The sequence below is a fragment of the Sus scrofa genome, chromosome 13 (assembly GCF_054392235.1).
Source record: "Sus scrofa isolate SSC_HxYL_T2T_F1_AM1 chromosome 13, Sscrofa_HxYL_maternal_Yorkshire_Landrace_v2.0, whole genome shotgun sequence".
Lineage (NCBI taxonomy): Eukaryota > Metazoa > Chordata > Mammalia > Artiodactyla > Suidae > Sus > Sus scrofa.
In genome coordinates this window covers 111,497,952-111,516,112 of record NC_139395.1, presented here as the reverse complement: position 1 = coordinate 111,516,112, position 18,161 = coordinate 111,497,952, and the positions used below count along the sequence as shown (strand labels likewise).

General features: G+C 35.3%; 1 protein-coding gene across 12 annotated transcripts in view; it reads right to left on the bottom strand.

The window, feature by feature from the left end:
- Positions 1-18,161, bottom strand: part of LEKR1 (leucine, glutamate and lysine rich 1) — a 307,061-nt gene that overhangs the window by 190,240 nt on the left and 98,660 nt on the right. For 10 of the 12 annotated variants that reach the window (XR_014822590.1, XR_014822589.1, XR_014822591.1 and 7 more), the window contains one exon: positions 9-194. The exons of the other annotated variants lie outside the window; for them this stretch is intronic. Coding sequence is in view for 5 of the 10 variants with exons in the window: in XM_021069707.2 (XP_020925366.2) it covers positions 9-194 (186 nt within the window). In the remaining 5 variants the exon portion in view is untranslated. The remainder of the gene's footprint in view (positions 1-8; positions 195-18,161) is intronic. 12 annotated transcript variants of the gene reach the window in all.

Below are 18,161 nucleotides of genomic sequence, written 5' to 3'. Positions count from 1 at the left end.
TCTTTTACCTAGTACTTCTTCTTGCAAGTCATGGCATCTGGTTTGCAAGTTTACTTCCTGCTGTTTGGATATCTGAATTTGCTGAGACCTCAGTATGGCTGCATCTGACAACAATTTCAGATTTTTCATTTCCTCTTCAAGGCATACATTATTTCTCTGGGATACTGTCAAACTTTTATTTAGTATCTTTATTTCTGAAAAGAAAATACAAATTTTACAAATAGACAACATTGAATAATAAAACTTTTCTTTTAGAAGATTAATCTTTGAAAGCCAGTATGACTTCTCGGAGAGTATAGTGACACCTAACCAAAAAGTTGTTTTAATTTAGCAGTTATTCTAAATAGAAATGAGAAAAAGGATTGTATTGCTAAATGATGCATGAAACCCTTTTAGTAGCTTTTTTAAAGCCTTTATATTATATTAAATGGCAATCCTATCTACCTTTTAAATACAGGAATGAATAACATAATATCTGTGTAATGCTCTGGGTTTTATTGAAATTAAATTGTTTTCTTGGCAACATGTTTCAGAAAAGTAAATTTAAATGTGCTAGCATGAGCTGGTTGGGAGACATTCCTAGGAGATAACAAGCATATATTCCATACAAATTATGAAGAAAGGTGGTAGGGCTGGAGAGAAATAAAAGGACACAGTGTCTAAAATTAATAAATTTATGGGTGGAAAGTATTAGTTAACATATCTTAATGAGTCTAATAACACTCTGTCCCCTCTGAATGAGACCAGAATTTTATCACAGCAATCACTTCTCATTATTCTATCTACTTAGAATAAGTTTAATAAAAATATGCCTTCATAGCATTATGTAGATTTAAATGTGCTAATTTTATACAATTTTGTGAGAAATGCATGGAACATATTATCCTTCAGAATGATAATTATCAAGCTCTCCCTTCATCAATCTTTCTGCACTGCTGCCTTAAACCACCATTAAAATATACAAACACACATGCAATAATAATAAAAATACTATAAAACTTGTACAACCTCAATTAACTGAATTGATGAAGATGTGATTTACATGAAAATTTGGATAGCCTGCTTTTCCAGAGAATTCAATTGGCATTGCCTTCCTTGCTTAGCTCATCCTCGACTATGTGATGGGTTTAGAGTGTGACAGGGTGTCAAAAGAGGTTGGCTTGGTTTACTGGTCTCAGAGCCACCAGAGCAAGTAGCATCCGCATGGGCCAGTGAAGACCTAAAGTAGATATCCATGGGACAGACATGGCTGCTGAGGCAGTATGGCCAGTAAATGGTTACAGGAGAAGTAAAGCAGTATGCTGAAATGAGCACAGAGAAGAGAGCATAATGTAAGGGATGGTGATGAGTTGAATGAGGAACATTCAGGTCAAAGGAGAGAAGAGCAAAATGACTTTCTGTGGGAAGAAAGTATGTTTGGATGAAAAAGTAATATTTAAGGGAGACGCAGGGCATGAACACAAGGGTCTGGCACCTTCTTCACCTTTAATTCCTACTCAAAACAGAAAACCTAGAGAAAGAAAGGAGCAGGGACTAAATGAGTGGGGGTCTACTATATTCCAATGGTTCCTTTATAAGGGAATTTTTCTCCCAAGAGTAGCTATATGACTAAAAATTTATGAATATGTCCTCATTTGGGTGAGGAAAACTACTAACACAGTAGTACATAGAATTTTTTTAAAAGAATGTAGTTAAATAAAGTAAGGAGGTTGCAATTTTTCTTCAGGCTTAAAAAGTCTTCTTGGGTATTTTTGTAGCCATAAAGGCAGATTCTTATGGCTGAATAAACTGTACTGTACCCTAACCGTATCTGTCTATGATTAAGTCAGAATGACACTGCAGAAGAGCATGCACATGCTGTGACCTATTTATCATTTGCCAGAATGATACTGCTTAGGTTCACAGGCTGACTCTGTTAGTGTATACTACTAGCTGTCTCTAAAATAACTACTCGTGTCAATGTGACTTTCTATCTGATATTAAAAGAATAAGAATCTGCAACACAAATTCATTTATGAAATATATTCTAACACATGGAAAAGTACGGCAAGATTTCAAAACTAACAGGAGGTACATGGAATTAGAAGAGTAAACTCAACAGGGGTCAATTAACTCACTCCTTGGCAAACTATACATTCCCTGTACCTATGGCAATCCTGCTGTCAAATATTCAATCCTACCTTCGTCATTACTACAACTGCAAAATTGTCAGTCATGTGTACCAATTTGGGGTTCTGAAATTATGATCAAACTATTCCAGTCATTGTACCCACCTTATGCTTTCTCTGTCTTTGCTCTACCCCATGAAGAAGGTCCTCCTAGCCTCATACATAAGACCTACCACAGCTCTTATGCTATGCCTGCCTGGAAATCGTTTCTGAACAGATCAAAAACTTACATCAATTACACCATTTCTGTGTTCATCTCACCTCACCTTTCACTTCAGAGGCAAGCAATTTGAGCCCCAAATTATTTAACGTCAGACTCAGTAAAGCAATAAACACATACCTTTAAAAAGAAACATTTTTAATAGAGTAAGAAAATAGGCCTATTCTATTCTATCTCCAATGTTATCAATTTTATGAAAATTTGGTTGGACTATATTTCTTAGCCTAATTCGGAACTTGAATTTTAAAAGTTCAAGAGCTATCTGGTTAACAGTTATTTTGAGAGTGGAAGAAAACTGATTCTTCACTTGCTAAAATATTCTGCTTTGGTAAAAATATTTTTTCTGAAATTTATTCTACTAAAAAAGGTACGCTCTGGCTTGAGAAAGCCTAATAATCTATGAATAACTAAACTTAAAAACATTGACTACATAAAGTGACAACCTCTCATTAGAAGGGTAGGAAATACTTCATTTGTATTTCTATTTAATATTCAGCATACTTTTGTCAACAAGATAATATTAAACAATGTCCTTTCCTAGAACCCTTGTTCCTGCTTTAGACTTTGATTATAAATGGAAATTAATTTTAATTTGTAAATATCTGAATAATATGTGCAGTGTACAAGGAGTTTATTATATTTATTAGTTTGCTGAGTGGCTTAGTCAGTAGAAATTCATTTTCTCAGTTCTGTAGGCTAGAAGTCTGAGATCAAGATGTCAGCTGGGTTTGTTTCTCATGAGGGTCAAGAAGGACAGATTTGTTCCAGGCCTCTCTCCTTGGCTATGGATGGTGGTCTTCTCCCTATGTCTTCATGTGGTCTTCCCTCTGTGTGTGTCTGTTTCCAAATCTCCTCTTCTTATAAGGATAACAGTCATGTTTGATTAAAGCCCACCCCTTTAAATTTAATTATTTTTTAAGAATCCTAACTCCAAATAAAGTTATATTCTGAGATACCAGGGAGTTAGCACTTCAACATGTGCATTTGAGAGAGACATATTTCAGCTGATAATATTATTTTGGAATAATTGTTGGCACTTATATTGTGATTATAAATATGCAAAAACAGATGAGCATATAGAGGTATAAAAGATAAAATGGAAACATGAAACCTACTGAGTTAGTATAGAGTTAAAATAGAATTTATTTTACTTATAAAAATGTTTCAAGTTTTGCTTTATGTCAGCTTTTCGAATGAAGAACTATGCCAAGCAAATATGGGATTAAGATGGTGGAATAGAAGGACTGGAGCTCACCTTCTCTCATAAAGACAACAAAATTAAAACCTAATGCTGAGCAACCTTCAACCAAATGCACTGAAAAGTTTCAAAAGATATCCTATTCCAGAAGACAAAGAGGAGGACACATGAAGATGGTAGGAGGAGTGATTATACATTATGAGCAGCCCCATATCTGCCAGGTGGGCAGCCCACAGACTGGAAAGTAAATGTATCACATAGAATCACCTACAGGAGTGAGAGTTCTGAACCCCACCTCAGGTACCCATGCTTGGAGATCTGGCATTGGGAGAAAGAGCCCCCAGAGCATCTGGCAATAAAGCCTTGTGCTTCCTGGACCTGTGTGCAGGTGCTCCATGGGACTGGAGGAAATGGAGACCACACTCTTGAAAGGTGAACACAGGAATTTCATGTGCACTGGGTCCCAGGGTAAAGCAGAGGTTCCATAGGAATCTGAGCCCAGACCTGACTGCAGTTCTTGGAGGATCTCCTGGGAAAGCAGGGGGTGACTGCAGCTCATTTTGGGGGAAGGACATTGGAGGCAAAGGTCTCAGGAATATTCACTGCTTGTGTTCCTCTAGAGGTGGCCATTTTGGGAAAATCTGGCCCCACCCATCAGCTCTGGAAAGCACCAGGCCACACAATAATCTAGGTGTGACCACAGCCCTGCCCATCAGTAAACAGGCTGCCTAAAGACACCCCAGGTACACATCCATTTTTAATCTCACCCAGAGACAAAACCCCACACACCAGAGGGATAGGAATCAGCCCCACCTACCAGTGGGCAGGCACCAGTCCCTCCTATCAGGAAGCCTACAGCAAGCCCGTGTACCAACTTCTGCCACAAGGGGGGCAGACATCAGAAGTAAGAGAGGCTACAAATCGATTGTCTGCAAAAAAGGACACCACACCAAAAACCTATAAAAATGAAAAGGCAGAGAATGGTAACTCAGATAAGGAAACAAGAAAAAGCCCCAGAAAAACAGCTAAGAGATCTGGAGATTATCAGCCTTCAGTAAAAAGACTTTAGATTGTTGATGCTGAAGATGATGCAAGACATTGGAAATAAACTGGAGGCAGAGATTGATAATTTACAGGAAACATAGAGCAAAGAAATACAAGATTTAAAACTTAAGCAAGCAGAAATGCAAAAATCCAATACCCAAAATAAAAAATTCATTAGAAACAAGCAACAGCAGAATACAAGAGGCAGAAGAACGAATAAGCTAAGTAGAGGACAGACGAGTGGAAATCACTGATGTAGAACAGAAAAAAGATTGAAAAGAAATGAAGACAGTTAAAGAAACACTGCGACAACATTAAATGCATCAATATCCGTATTATAGGGGTGCCAGAAGGAGAAGAGAGAGAGAAAAGGACAGAAAAAATATTCAAAGAGATAATAGCTGAAAACTTCCCTAACATGTGAAAGGAACCACTCACTCAAATCCAGGAAGCACAACGAGTACCATATAAAATAAACCCAAGGAGGAACACCCTGAGACACGTATTAATCAAACTGACCAAAATTAAAGACAAAGAGAAAATCTTGAAAGCAGCTAGGGAAAAGAAACAAATAACATACAAGAGAAGCATGAAAAGGTTATCAGATTTTTCAGCATAAACTCTGCAGGTCAGAAGGGAGTGGCACAATATAATTAATGTAATGAAAGAAGAAAACCTCCAACCAAGATTACTTTCCCCAGCAAGACTCTCATTCAGATTCAAATGAGAAATCAAAATCTTTAAAGATAAGCAAGAGCTAAGAGAATTCAGCAACACTAAACCAGCTTTACAGCAAATACTAAAGGAAATTCTCTAGGTAGGAAAGAAAAGGCCACAACTAGAAACAAAAACAGCACAAATGACAAAGCTCATCTGTAAAGGCATATAAACCGTAAAGGTAAGAATTCATCCACGCACAAATATGGTACCAAAACTAGAAATTGTGAGAAGAGGTGGGTACAAATGCAGAACAATGGAGATGTACTTGAAAATAAAAGACCAACAATTAAAACAATCTCATATAGATATAGACTCCTATATCAAAACTTCAGGGTAACTGCAAACCAAAAATATGCAATTGATACACACAAACAAATAAAAAAAATCAACTCAAATACAACACTAAAGATAGTCATCAGACCACAAGAGGAGAGAACAAGAGAAGAAGGGAAGAAAAAAGAGTAACAAAAACAAATCCAAAACAGTTAATGAAATGGCAGTTAATACATATCAATAATTACCTTAAATGTAAAGGGACTAAATGACTCTATTGAAAGACATAGACTGGCTGAATGGATACAAAACCAACACCCATATATGTGCTGTCATTAAGAGACCCACTTCACTTCTAGGGACACATACAAATTGAAAGTGAGAGGATGGAAGAAAATATTCCATGCACATGATAATCAAAAGAAGGCAGGAGTGGCAATACTTATATCAGACAAAATAGCCCATAAAACAAAGAATATTATAAGAGACAATGAAGGACATTACATAATTATCAAAGGATCAATCTAAGAAGAAGATACAACAATTGTAAATATACATGCACCCATGCACCCAACATAGGATCACCTCAATATTAGGAAACTGCTAAAAATAATAGATATTTATAGGCCATTCCATCCAAAAGCAACAGAATACACATTCTTCTCAAGTGCACAGGGAATATGCTCTAGTATTTATCACATTCTGGGTGACAAATCAAGTCTTGGTAACTTTAAGAAAATTGAAATCATATCAAGCAGCTTTTCTGACCACAACGGAAAATCAACAACAAGAAAAAAACAGGAAATCAACAACAAGAAAAAAACTGCAAAAAACACAAACATGTGGATACTAAACAACATGCTACTAAACAACCAATGGATCACTGAAGAAATAAAAGAGGAAATTAAAAAATACCTAGAAGCAAATGACAAGGGTACAACACTCCAAAACCTATGGGATGCAGCTAAAGCAATTCTAGGAGGGAATTTTATAGCAATACAAGCCTACCTCAAGAAACAAGAAAAAGCTCAAATAAACAACCTAACTTTACATCTAAAGTAGTTAGAGAGAGAAAAATAGACAAGACCTAAAGTCAGCAGAAGGAAGGAAATCATAAAGATCAGAGTGGAAATCAATGAAAGAGAAACAAAGAAAACCATAGAAAAGATCATTGAATATAAAAGCTGGTACTTTGAAAAGATCAACAAAATTGATAAACCCTTAGCCAGACTTATCCAGAAAAAAAGAGAGAGGACTCAAATCAACAAAATTAGAAATGAAAAAGGAGAAGTTACAACAGACATCACAGAAGTACAAAGGCTCATAAGAGACTGATACATGCAACTATATGCCAATAAAATGGAAAACACAGAAGAAATGGACAAATTCTTAGAAAAGTACAATTTTCAAAACTAAACCAAGATGAAATAGAAAAAAATGAATGGACCAATCACAAGTACTGAAATTGAAACTGTGATTAAAAAACTTCCAATAAACAAAAGTCCAGGACCAGATGGCTTCACAGGCAAATTCTACCAAACATTTAGAGAAGAGCTAACACCTATCCTTCTGAAAGTATTCCAAAAAATCACAGAGGAAGGGACACTCCCAAACTCATTCAATGAGACCACCATCATCCTGATACCAAAACCAGACAAAGATACCACACAAAAAGGAAAACTACAGGCCAATTTCACTGATGAACATCGATGCAAAAATCCTCAACAAAATACTAGCAAACCGCATCCAACAATACATTAATAAATTAATACTTTGCACATCAAGGTCAAGTGGGATTTATCCCAGGGATGCAAGCATTCTTCAATATCCACAAATCAATCAGTGTGATACACCACATTAACAAACTGAAGAAGAAAAACCATATGATCCTCTCAATAGATGCAGAAAAAGCCTTTGACAAAATCCAACACCCATTTCTGCTAAAAATGCTGCACAAAGTGGGCCTGGAGGGAACCTACCTCAACATAATAAAGGCCATATATGACAAACCCAGAGCTAACATCATTTTCAACAGTGAAAGCCTGAAAGAATTCCAACTGAGATCAGGAACAAGACAAGGATGGCTGCTCTTGTCACTATATAGTTTTGGAAGTCCTAGAGAAGAAAAAGAATTAAAAGGAATCCAAATTGGAAAGGAAGTAAAACTACTGCTATTTTCAGATGACATGACACTAAAATTAGAAAACCCTAAAGATGCTACCAGAAAACTGTTAGAGTTCATCAATGAATTTAGCAAAGTCACAGGACACAAAATTAATACACAGAAATTGACTGCATTTCTATACACTAACAATGAAAGATCAGAAAGAGAAATTAGGGAAACAATCCCTTTTACTATCACATCAAAAAGAATAAAATACTTAGGAATAAACCACCTAAAGAGACAAAAGACCTGTACTCTGCAAAGTATAAGATGCTGATGACATGAGTTTCTAGAGGAAAAAAAAAAAAAGATGCTGATGAAAGAAATCAAAGATGACACAAACAGATGGAGACATACCATGCTCTTGGATTGGAAGAATAAATATTATCAAAATGACCATACCACCCAAGGCAATCTACAGATTCAATGCAATACCTATCAAATTACCAAGAACATTTTTCACAGAAGTAGAACAAAATATTGTAAAGTTTGTTTGGAAGCGTGAAAGACCCACAATAGCCAAAGCTATCCTGAGACAGAAAAATGGAATTCAACTCCTGAGCACCAATCCAGAGAAAACCATGACACAAAAAGACACATGTATGCCAATGTTCACTGCAACACTATTTTCAATAGCCAAGACATGGAAACAACCTAAATGTCCATTGACAGAGGAGTGGATCAAGAAGAGGTGGTACATACACACAATGGAATATTACTCAGCCATTAAAAGGAAAGAAATAACAGCATTTCTAGCAACATGGATGGACCTAGAAATTATCATGCTAAGTTAAGTCAGTCATACAATGAGACACCAACATCAAATGCTATCACTTACGTGTGGAATCTGAAAAAAATGACACAATGAACTCTGTAGAACAGAAACAGACTCACAGACTTTGAAAAACTTATGGTTTCCAAAGTAGAGAGTTTGGGACTTGGGGGAATGCTGGGTATTTGGGATAGAATATAAAAAAATAGGTTTTGATGATCATTGTACAACTATAATTATGATAAATTAATTGAATAATATGAAAAAAAAAGAAAAATGGAGCTGGAGGAATCAGGCTCCCTGACTTAAACTATACTACAAAGCTACAGTCATTAAAACTGTATGGTACTGGCACAAAGACAGAAATATAGATCAGTAAAAAAGGATAGAAAACCTAGAATTAAACCCACACACCTACAGCCAACTAATCTTTGATAAAGGAGGCAAGAATATACAATGGAGAAAAGACAGCCTGTTCAATAAGTGGTGCTGGGAAAACTGGACAGCCACATGTAAAAGAATGAAAAAAGAACACTTCCTAACACCATACTCAAAAATAAACTCAAAATGGATTAAAAACCTAAATATAAGACCAGATACTATAAAACTCTTAGAGGAAAACATAGGCCAAGCACTCTCCAACCTAAATCACAGCAATATCTTCTCATATATACCCCCTAGATTAATAACAACAAAAGCAAAAATAAACAAATGGGACTTAAAAGTCTCTGCACAGTGAAGGAAACCCTAAAGAAAATGAAATGAGAACCCACAGAATGAGAAAAAATATTTACAAATGAAGTCACTGACAACGGATTAATTTCAAAAATTTATAAACACCTCCTGCAGGTCAATACCAAAAAACAAACAACCTCATCAAAAAATGGGCTGAAGGAGTTCCTGTAATGGCTCAGTGGTTAATGAACCTGACTAGCATCCATGAGGATGCAGATTTGATCCTTGGCCTTGCTGAATGGGTTAAATATCTGGCATTGCTGTGAGCTGTGATATAGGTCACAGACACAGCTGGGATCCCACATTGCTGTCGCTGTGGTGTATGCTGGTGGCTACAGTTCTGATTGGACCCCTAACCTGGAACATCCACATGACATGGGTGTGACCCTAAAAAGACAAAAAAAAAAAAAAAAAAAAGGGCAGAAGATCTAAACAGACAATTCTCCAAAGAAGACATATGGATGGCCAAAAAACACATGAAAAGATGTTCAACATCACTCATTATTCGAGAAGTGCAAATCAAAACCACTCTGAGGTACCACCTTACACCAGCCAGAATGGCCATCATCAAAAAGTCTACAAACAATAAGTGCTGGAGAGGGTATGGAGAAAAGGGAACCCTATTACATTGTTGGCAGGAATGTAAACTGGTGCAACCACTGTGGAAAACAGTATGGAGATTCCTCAGAAAACTCAAAATAGAACTACCATTTGATCCAGCAATCCCACTCCTGGGCATCTATCCAGAGAAAACCATGACTCAAGACACATGTACTCTAGTGTTCACTGCAGCACTATATACAATAGCCAAGACGTGGAAACAACCTAAATGCCCAATGACAGAGGAGTGGATCGAGAAGATGTGGCACACATACACAATGGAATATTACTCAGCCATTAAAAGGAAAGAAATAACAGTATTTCTAGCAACATGGATGGACCTAGAAATTATCATGCTAAGTTAAGTCAGTCAGAGAGTAAGACATCAACATAACATGCTATCATTTACATATGGAGCCTAAAAAAAGGACACAATGAACTTCCTTGCAGAACAGATACTGACTCATAGACTTTGAAAAACTTACAGTTTCCAAATGAGACAGGTTGGGGGGTGAAGGGATATGCTGAGGGTTTGGGATGGAAATGCTATAAAATTTGGATGTGATGATCATTGTACAACTATAAATGTAATAAAATTCATTGAGTAATAAAATAAATAAAAATGCAAAATAAAATTAAAGCCATTGATCCATCTTGAACTTTGGAAAAAAAAAAAAAAACCATGCCAGGCAGAACAACTAACACCACCAGGATATATCCATGTAGATCACAAATAAAAGCTGTTATTGAAAAAAAGTATTTGGTTTTTTTAAATGTTTATAGTATTATTAACATTTATAGCCAAGAGGCATTTTTAGCTTTTATATAACTGTTAGATAATTTGCTAGTAATATAAGCATAATTATTAATCTCATAAATCAATTGATTTGCCTTAAGATTTTTCTATTGTTGGTCCTGTTACCTTAGCTATGAACTTAAAATTATATTAGGTCATTAAGTTTTTAGGAAGCCTCTAAAACCTTATTACAAAGGCAAAATGATATGAAACAATATTTAAAAACCTTCAGACACTAGATTTACTATTTAACGAAGGGATTATATAATAATATATAGATTTAGAAAATTTTTTTATTTTGAAATACTTAGAGATTTATAGGAAGTTGTAAAGAAATGTATGGTGAGGTGCTGTGTCGCTTTTACTCCTCCTCTCCCCATGTTGACATTTTGTGTAACTATAGTATACTATCAAAACTAAGAAATTGAGGAGTTCCCGTCGTGGCTCAGTGGTTAACGAATCCGACTAGGAGCCATGAGGTTGTGGGTTCGATCCCTCGCCTTGCTCAGGGGGTTAATGATCCGGCGTTGCCGTGAGCTGTGGTGTTATGTTGCAGATGCTGCTCGGATCCCACATTGCTGTGGCTGTGGTGTAGGCCAGCATCTACAGCTCTGATTTGACCCCTAGCCTGGGAATCTCCATATCCATGGGAGAGGCTCAAGAAATGGCAAAAAGAGAGAAAAAAAAAAAAACCAACCTAAGAAATTGATCTTGTTATAATCGACAGAATTAATTAATATTTTACTAGTTATTACAATTGTGTGTGTGTGAGTGTGTGTGCACGCGCAGAGCTCTATGCGATTTTATCACATATGTTGCTTTGTATAAATACCAACACAATCAAAATACAGGATTGTTCTGGCACCGCAAAGCTGCTCCTGCTACCTCTTTAGAGTCCCACTTACTCCTACCTCCACTGAGAGTCCCTAATCCCTGGCAATGACTAATCTGTTCTTCCTTCCCTATAATTTTGTTACTTCAAGAGTGCTAAATAAATAAACTCATATAATATGCAACCTTTTTGAGGCTGTATTTTTCACTTTATATAGTTTCTTGAGCATGTGTTAATAATTTGTACCGTTTTTATTGCTAATTAGTATTTCACGGTATGGATATAGCATAGTTTGTTCCTCATTCACTGAAGGACTTTTGGGTTGTTTCCAGTTTTGGGTATTATGAATAAAGCTACTATGAACAAGTTAACATTTTACCTTGTTAAGAGGAGTCTAATCGGTTCTGTATAAAAAAAAGTCCAGTTAGAAACCAGGCAAAAAATACGAGCAGAAATTTCATCAAAGAGGATTTACAGATGGTGAGTAAACACAAGGAAAAAAACGCTCAATATTATTAGCCATTAGAGGAATGCAAACTCAGACTACAATGAGATACTACTATATAGCTATTACAGTAATGTCTAAAAATTTAATTGAGCTTACCAAGTGTTGGCAAGAACCAGAGAAACCAGATCACTCAACATTGTTTGTGGAAATGTAACAAGGTGCTCTTTTTTTTTTTATACTCCATATATGAGATCATAGAACATTTGTCTTTCTCTGACTTAATTCACTTTAGTATAATGTCTTCAAGGTTAATTCATATTGTCCCAAATGAGAGGATTTCAGTTTTATGGTTGAATAATATTCCATTTTATATATAGGCCATAATTTTTTTTATCCATTCATCCATCATTGGACACTTAGGTTGTTTCCATGTCCTGGCTATTGTAAATAATGCTGCTATGAACATGTGGGGGTACAAAATATATTTTTGAGTTAGTGTTTTCACTTCCTTTGGAGATTTTATATATATACACATTTAAATTATAGGTGAAGAGCATTAATTTTTTCCTTATTTAGGAGAAAAGCTATAAGCCCACCAAATGAACACTTATTCAGGATAAAAGAAAATTTAACACAACAGAAGGAAGGTGGACTTTAGAAAAAAAAATAAAATAAGAGCAACTAACATATCTTGATGTCTTACTGTGACAGGCATATTGTGGTATGTGTTGTGCATGTGTGTGTGTGCGCGTGTGTGTGCTTGCACACACACATACATATGGAAAAGGACACGGAGGTCCAGAGATTTTCATAAATGGTAGAGTTAGTATGCGAACTTCAGCTCTCTGGCTTAAGAGCCCTGCTATTAGGATTCCTGTGTACCATTAAATATTTAAGAACTGAAGTCCACAACACAAAAAAGGCCAGCATTGCCTGGTACAGATATGCTAGTTGTGAGGTCCTTGTCTAAGCATGATGGTTAGGCCTATAAAAGGGCAAAGACATCAAGGATCCCTCACTTTTTCCTGAATAGTCCTGATTTACTCCTCAAGTTCTAATTACTAAATTTGAATTGACTTGGTTTGATAAACTTAAGTAAAAGCTTAATTAAATTGTCAAGATAAATAAACTAGAAATAAGAAACTGTAACAAAATTAAAAGGGTGATTGTTGACAGTATTTCTCAGGTGTAAATGACATTAAGCCCTTACAATTTTTGTAAGTAGGAAATAAATCAAAATAAAATTACAACATTTTAAAAGTTTTTAAAGTATAAAGTGTTTATTTCACTATTTATACCAGCATTGTCCAATAGAAATATCATGCAAGCCACACACACATTAAAAATGTCTAGTAGCCATGTTAAAAATGTAAAAAGAAACACATAAAATTAATTTTAATAATTATTTTATTTTATTCTACATATACAAAACACCACCATCTCGACAAAGGCTAGAGCCAAATTCAAAGTGTTCAATAGCTATGTGTGGCTGGCATTGTAGGTCTATATAGTTCCTAGACTCTTGATCATCTTTTCATGTAGGTGTGTCACTCAAGCTTGATAAGAATATAATCTTCAAAAGCACTACAAACTATTTTTTTAATCTAAATTTAAGATAAAGATTATTTACTTAAAATTCTATATTGGGCATGTTTATATATTACTAGAACTGTTGCTAAATTTAAAGTGTGTTCAAATTGATCAAAGAGACTATAAAAAGGCAAGCATCAACATATTTGTAGTTTTGCACATACTTGTACATGTTTGTATATCTATGCCCTGAAGTTTGATTGAACTGATAATATCGAGTAAGGGAAAAATTTTTTAAAGGAGGGGAAAAAACCCTTATAATAATATAGCTCCATTTTCACACAACCCATCTGTTTATGTTATGTACACTAAGCTCTTTCTCAGAAATTGACTATACTACCCTTAATCTCTGAGCTTCTGCAAGCATCACTGTATAACTTCCAAACTAAGCCCTCCCACTTCTAATGTAAAAGTGGTATGATTTGCTATAATGGTAAGTGTTAAAATTAAGGAAATTAAGGGTTGAAAACCAACTCCCATCTTCTCATGTTAGGTAAAATGTAACATTACTTGTCAAATAAAAAGCAAAATGGACATACATCTTGATTCTCCAATTCTGCTTTTAGGAATAAACTATGTTAAACTATGTTAAAGAAAAAAGATGTTCACTGAAGCCTTTTTTATAAAAGTAAAAAACTATGATCAACCTAAATATCTATGAATAGAAAACCAGTTCAATAAAGTTCAGATACATTTCTATAATGAGATACTACGTCAACACAGTTTATATACTTGGTATATCTGTATATTTCCATGACGTATTATTAAGTGTCTATACCTATGCACAGAAAGTAAAGCTTAGAAAGTTCTATATCAAAATTTTAAAAGCAGATATGTCTGTGTAATGAGACTGCAGATGATTTTCACTTCCTTCCTTACCATTTTTCTGTACTTTCTATGTTTTAATAATGTGGTTGTTTTGTTTATGGTCAGAAAAATCCTTAAAGGCTTTTGAGGAAAATCCTTAAAGGAATTTGAGGAAAAACAAAGAATTATCAAGTTTTATGTTTGCCTCCTTAAAGTTTAAGAGACAAGTTTCAAACTGGCTTTAAAAACCAGGTTGAGAATTTTACTACTGATAGAATCCCACAGCTTCAGGTGGATATAAGTCATAAACAAAGCCTCTTCTCCCTCCTTACTCCCTCTTCTCATAGAAGTAATACGTGAGAATTACCAAAACTATTTAGAAAGTAATCAGAGGTTTTCAAAGGAACATAAACATTACCATTAGTCTGGAGTTCCCACTGTGGCACAGTGAGTAATGATCTGGCTTGTCTCTGTGGAGGTGTTGGTTCCATCCCTGGCCTGGCACAGTGGGTTAAGGATCTACCATCGCTGCAGCTGTGGGGTAGGCCATGGCTCTGGCTCAGATTTGATCCCTGGCCCGGGAACTTCCATATGCTGCAAGTGAGGCTAAAAAAGAAGAAAAAAATATTATCAGTAATCTGGGTTAAAAATTGGATGTACTTTTATTTCCATTTAAACGTCATAATGTTCACTGAGCACCTGCTAGTGACAGGCACAATTCTCTTAAAACACTAGGCAAGTAGGGTTCTGCAAAGCCATCAAAATTCCTGTCCTCCTGGTGATTATTGCCTAGTAAGGGGAGTCTTACATAAACCAGCAAATGTATAAGAATATTTCTGATAGTGACAAATGTTATTAAAAATGAAATGGAAAAAAAAGGATAGAGAAGTATAAAGGAAAACTACTTTAAGTAGGGTGGTCAACAAAGATCTCTCTGAGGAGGTGACATGTGAACCAAGACTTAAGTCATAAAAAAGGGCAGCTACTTGTTCTGGGAGGCCCTTAGCTAATCTCTCCATCATGAACCTGAAGTGGTTCCCTCTGTCTTTATATCATACAGTTATGGCTCCAGGCCAAATTCAGCGAGAATAAAGTAAGTGAGATTTTCTGAAAGAGGCTGTCAATGTCTCCTTGCTTTTCTTTTTCTCTGATTATGACATACTGCAATGTTCCTAAGGGTTTTCCCTAAACTAACAGTCCTAAAGCATACAATTAGCTTAAAAAATTCCCCCAAAGAAATCATGGATTTGAGAAAATAGTAAGTATACAAGACAAATGAAAACAAAAACTGGTAGAGCTGATGCTCCTCCTATTCTGGCATGACTGAGTTCGTCATTACTGACATTATGAGGTAAATATTCTATAATAAGATGTGACAAGACATCACATGAAAAAATGTGAAAAATGATAAAATTATTGAGGAGATGACTTGAAATGTTGATTAATCTCCTCTATACATGTCCCATTAAATGGGATAAAATTTAAAACATTTGACAATACTAAGTGTTGACAAGGAACAATTAGAAACCTCATAAATTGCTGGTAGGAATTTAAAAGGATCCACCACTTTGGAAAACTATTGAGTAGTTTCTTGAAAAGTCAAACATACCCTACTATATGACCCAGCCATTCTACCCCTAGGTATTTATCAGGAAGAGACAAAAACATATATTCATAAAAAGATATATGTGAATGTTCAAATAATGGGAATAATGCATAAAATACAGTAAATTTATATAATGAAATACAATTCCATAAAGTATATATATAACATAATTGGTGGTGGACACTGTCAGTGTCCTGCCCACATCACTTGAACCTTTCAGTGTTCTTCTACTGACTTTCAACTCCCACTATTTGCATCTCTGTGTGGAGTCTTTTCCCTGGAACTAAAGAAAGCAGTACTCCTCACCACAAGGCAGGCTAGGAGTGCCAAGGAATTCATACTGTCTGGGAACAGTCCTTACCCATGACTCTTGGGACTTGATGTCCAACCCCCTTCCTCTTTGAGTGAGGAATTCTGAGGCATGTGTTTTAAACCATTTCTCAGAGTTTCCTCATGAAGCTCCAGTTGCCCACGGCAATAGTGTGACCTTTACTGGCTGACTTTCTTTCCCTGCATCTGGGTTACTTTCACTTCCCAAACAATCTACCTGCACTCATATCTTTAATTCAATGTCTGCTTCTGTGGGAACTAAGACACTAAATACGTGTGATATTTATGTTAATACGAATCTCAAAAATGTCACTGAATGAAAAAATTAAGCTCAAAGTATAAGTAAAATACCATTTATGTAATATTTTAAATCTAATGTAAAATTAATATATATAATTACATATGAATACATATTAAAGTTTAAACAATTATATTTGAAATATATTTCTTTTTGAAAAAGTTTATTAAACATTGTCAATTTTGCAGTTGAAAACATGGTTGTTATAATATTCATCTATATTTGTCAATCTATTTCTTAAAATTATTTAAAAATTTAAGAAGGACATTATCATAGACAAACTCATTTCAGAAGGCACATATACATAACAAAATTAGGAAACAAGTTATATAGTTAGAATTATTTACTCCTTCTAATATCTAACCATAAAATTTTTTAAATATACAGAAAAGTTGGAGGAATTGTACTATGAACTCAAATATACATACTACCTAGATTTTTCCATTAATATTTTACTATATTTGCTCTATCACATAGCTACTCCTCTATCCATCTTGCATGTCAAGATAAATCAATACACTTGACTCCCTAAACACTTAGCATGCACACTGCTAATAAATGTTCAAAACAGATTTCTAATTTTTGAGTAAAATTTACCTACAAAGAAATCCACAAATCTCAAATGTACCATGAGATGAATTTTGAAAAATGCAAAATGCACCTAGCATGTAATCCAAACCCCACCAAAATAGAGAACATTACCATCACCACAAAAAGTGCCCCTCCCCTCTGAGGTAACGACTGTTCTAATTTTTTTTCCACTACATATTAGTTTTGCCTATTCTAGGACATCCTATAAATGAAATCTTATCAATGTGCATTATTTGTATATGGTTACTTTCAGGTAGCATAATATTTTTGATGTTTATCAAAGTTATTGCATTACTGTGGTCCATTCTACATTCCACCGTTTATTCAGGTTTTTAAAAATAATCATAGTGATGTACTTCTGGGCTTTTACCAATTTAAGGCTATTTTGAATTAAGCTTGAATAAAGTTGTTGAGTTTGTGGACATATATTTTCATTTGGGGGAATGATAAATTCCAAATAAAAGAATTTCAGTCATTAGATAGATGTTTCTTTAGTTTTATTTAAAAAAAAAAACCTGTCAGATCCTCTTTATGTCTGTCTGTCTGTCTTTTTAGGGCCGCATCTGTGGCACACAGAAGTTCCCAGGCTAGGGGGTCAAATCCAGGCTATAGTCGCTTGCCTACACCACAGCCACAGCAACAGGATCCAAGCCGTGGTTGTGACCTACACCACAGCTCATGGCAATACTGGATTCTTAACACACTGAGTGAGGCCAGGGATCAAACCCAGGACCTCGTGGATACTAGTTGTGTCCATTACCACTGAGCCACAACAGAATTCCCAGATCCTTTTTTCAAAGTGGCTGTAGCATTTTATACTCTCACCAATCTGTGTGAAGCTGCCTTCCTTCCTCACCAAAATTTGCTGCTGTCACATCTTTTTCATTTTAACCACCTAGTGGGTATGTACTGGTATCTCACTGTGGTTTCAGTTTGCATTTCCCTTATGACTCATATGTTGAGTGCTCT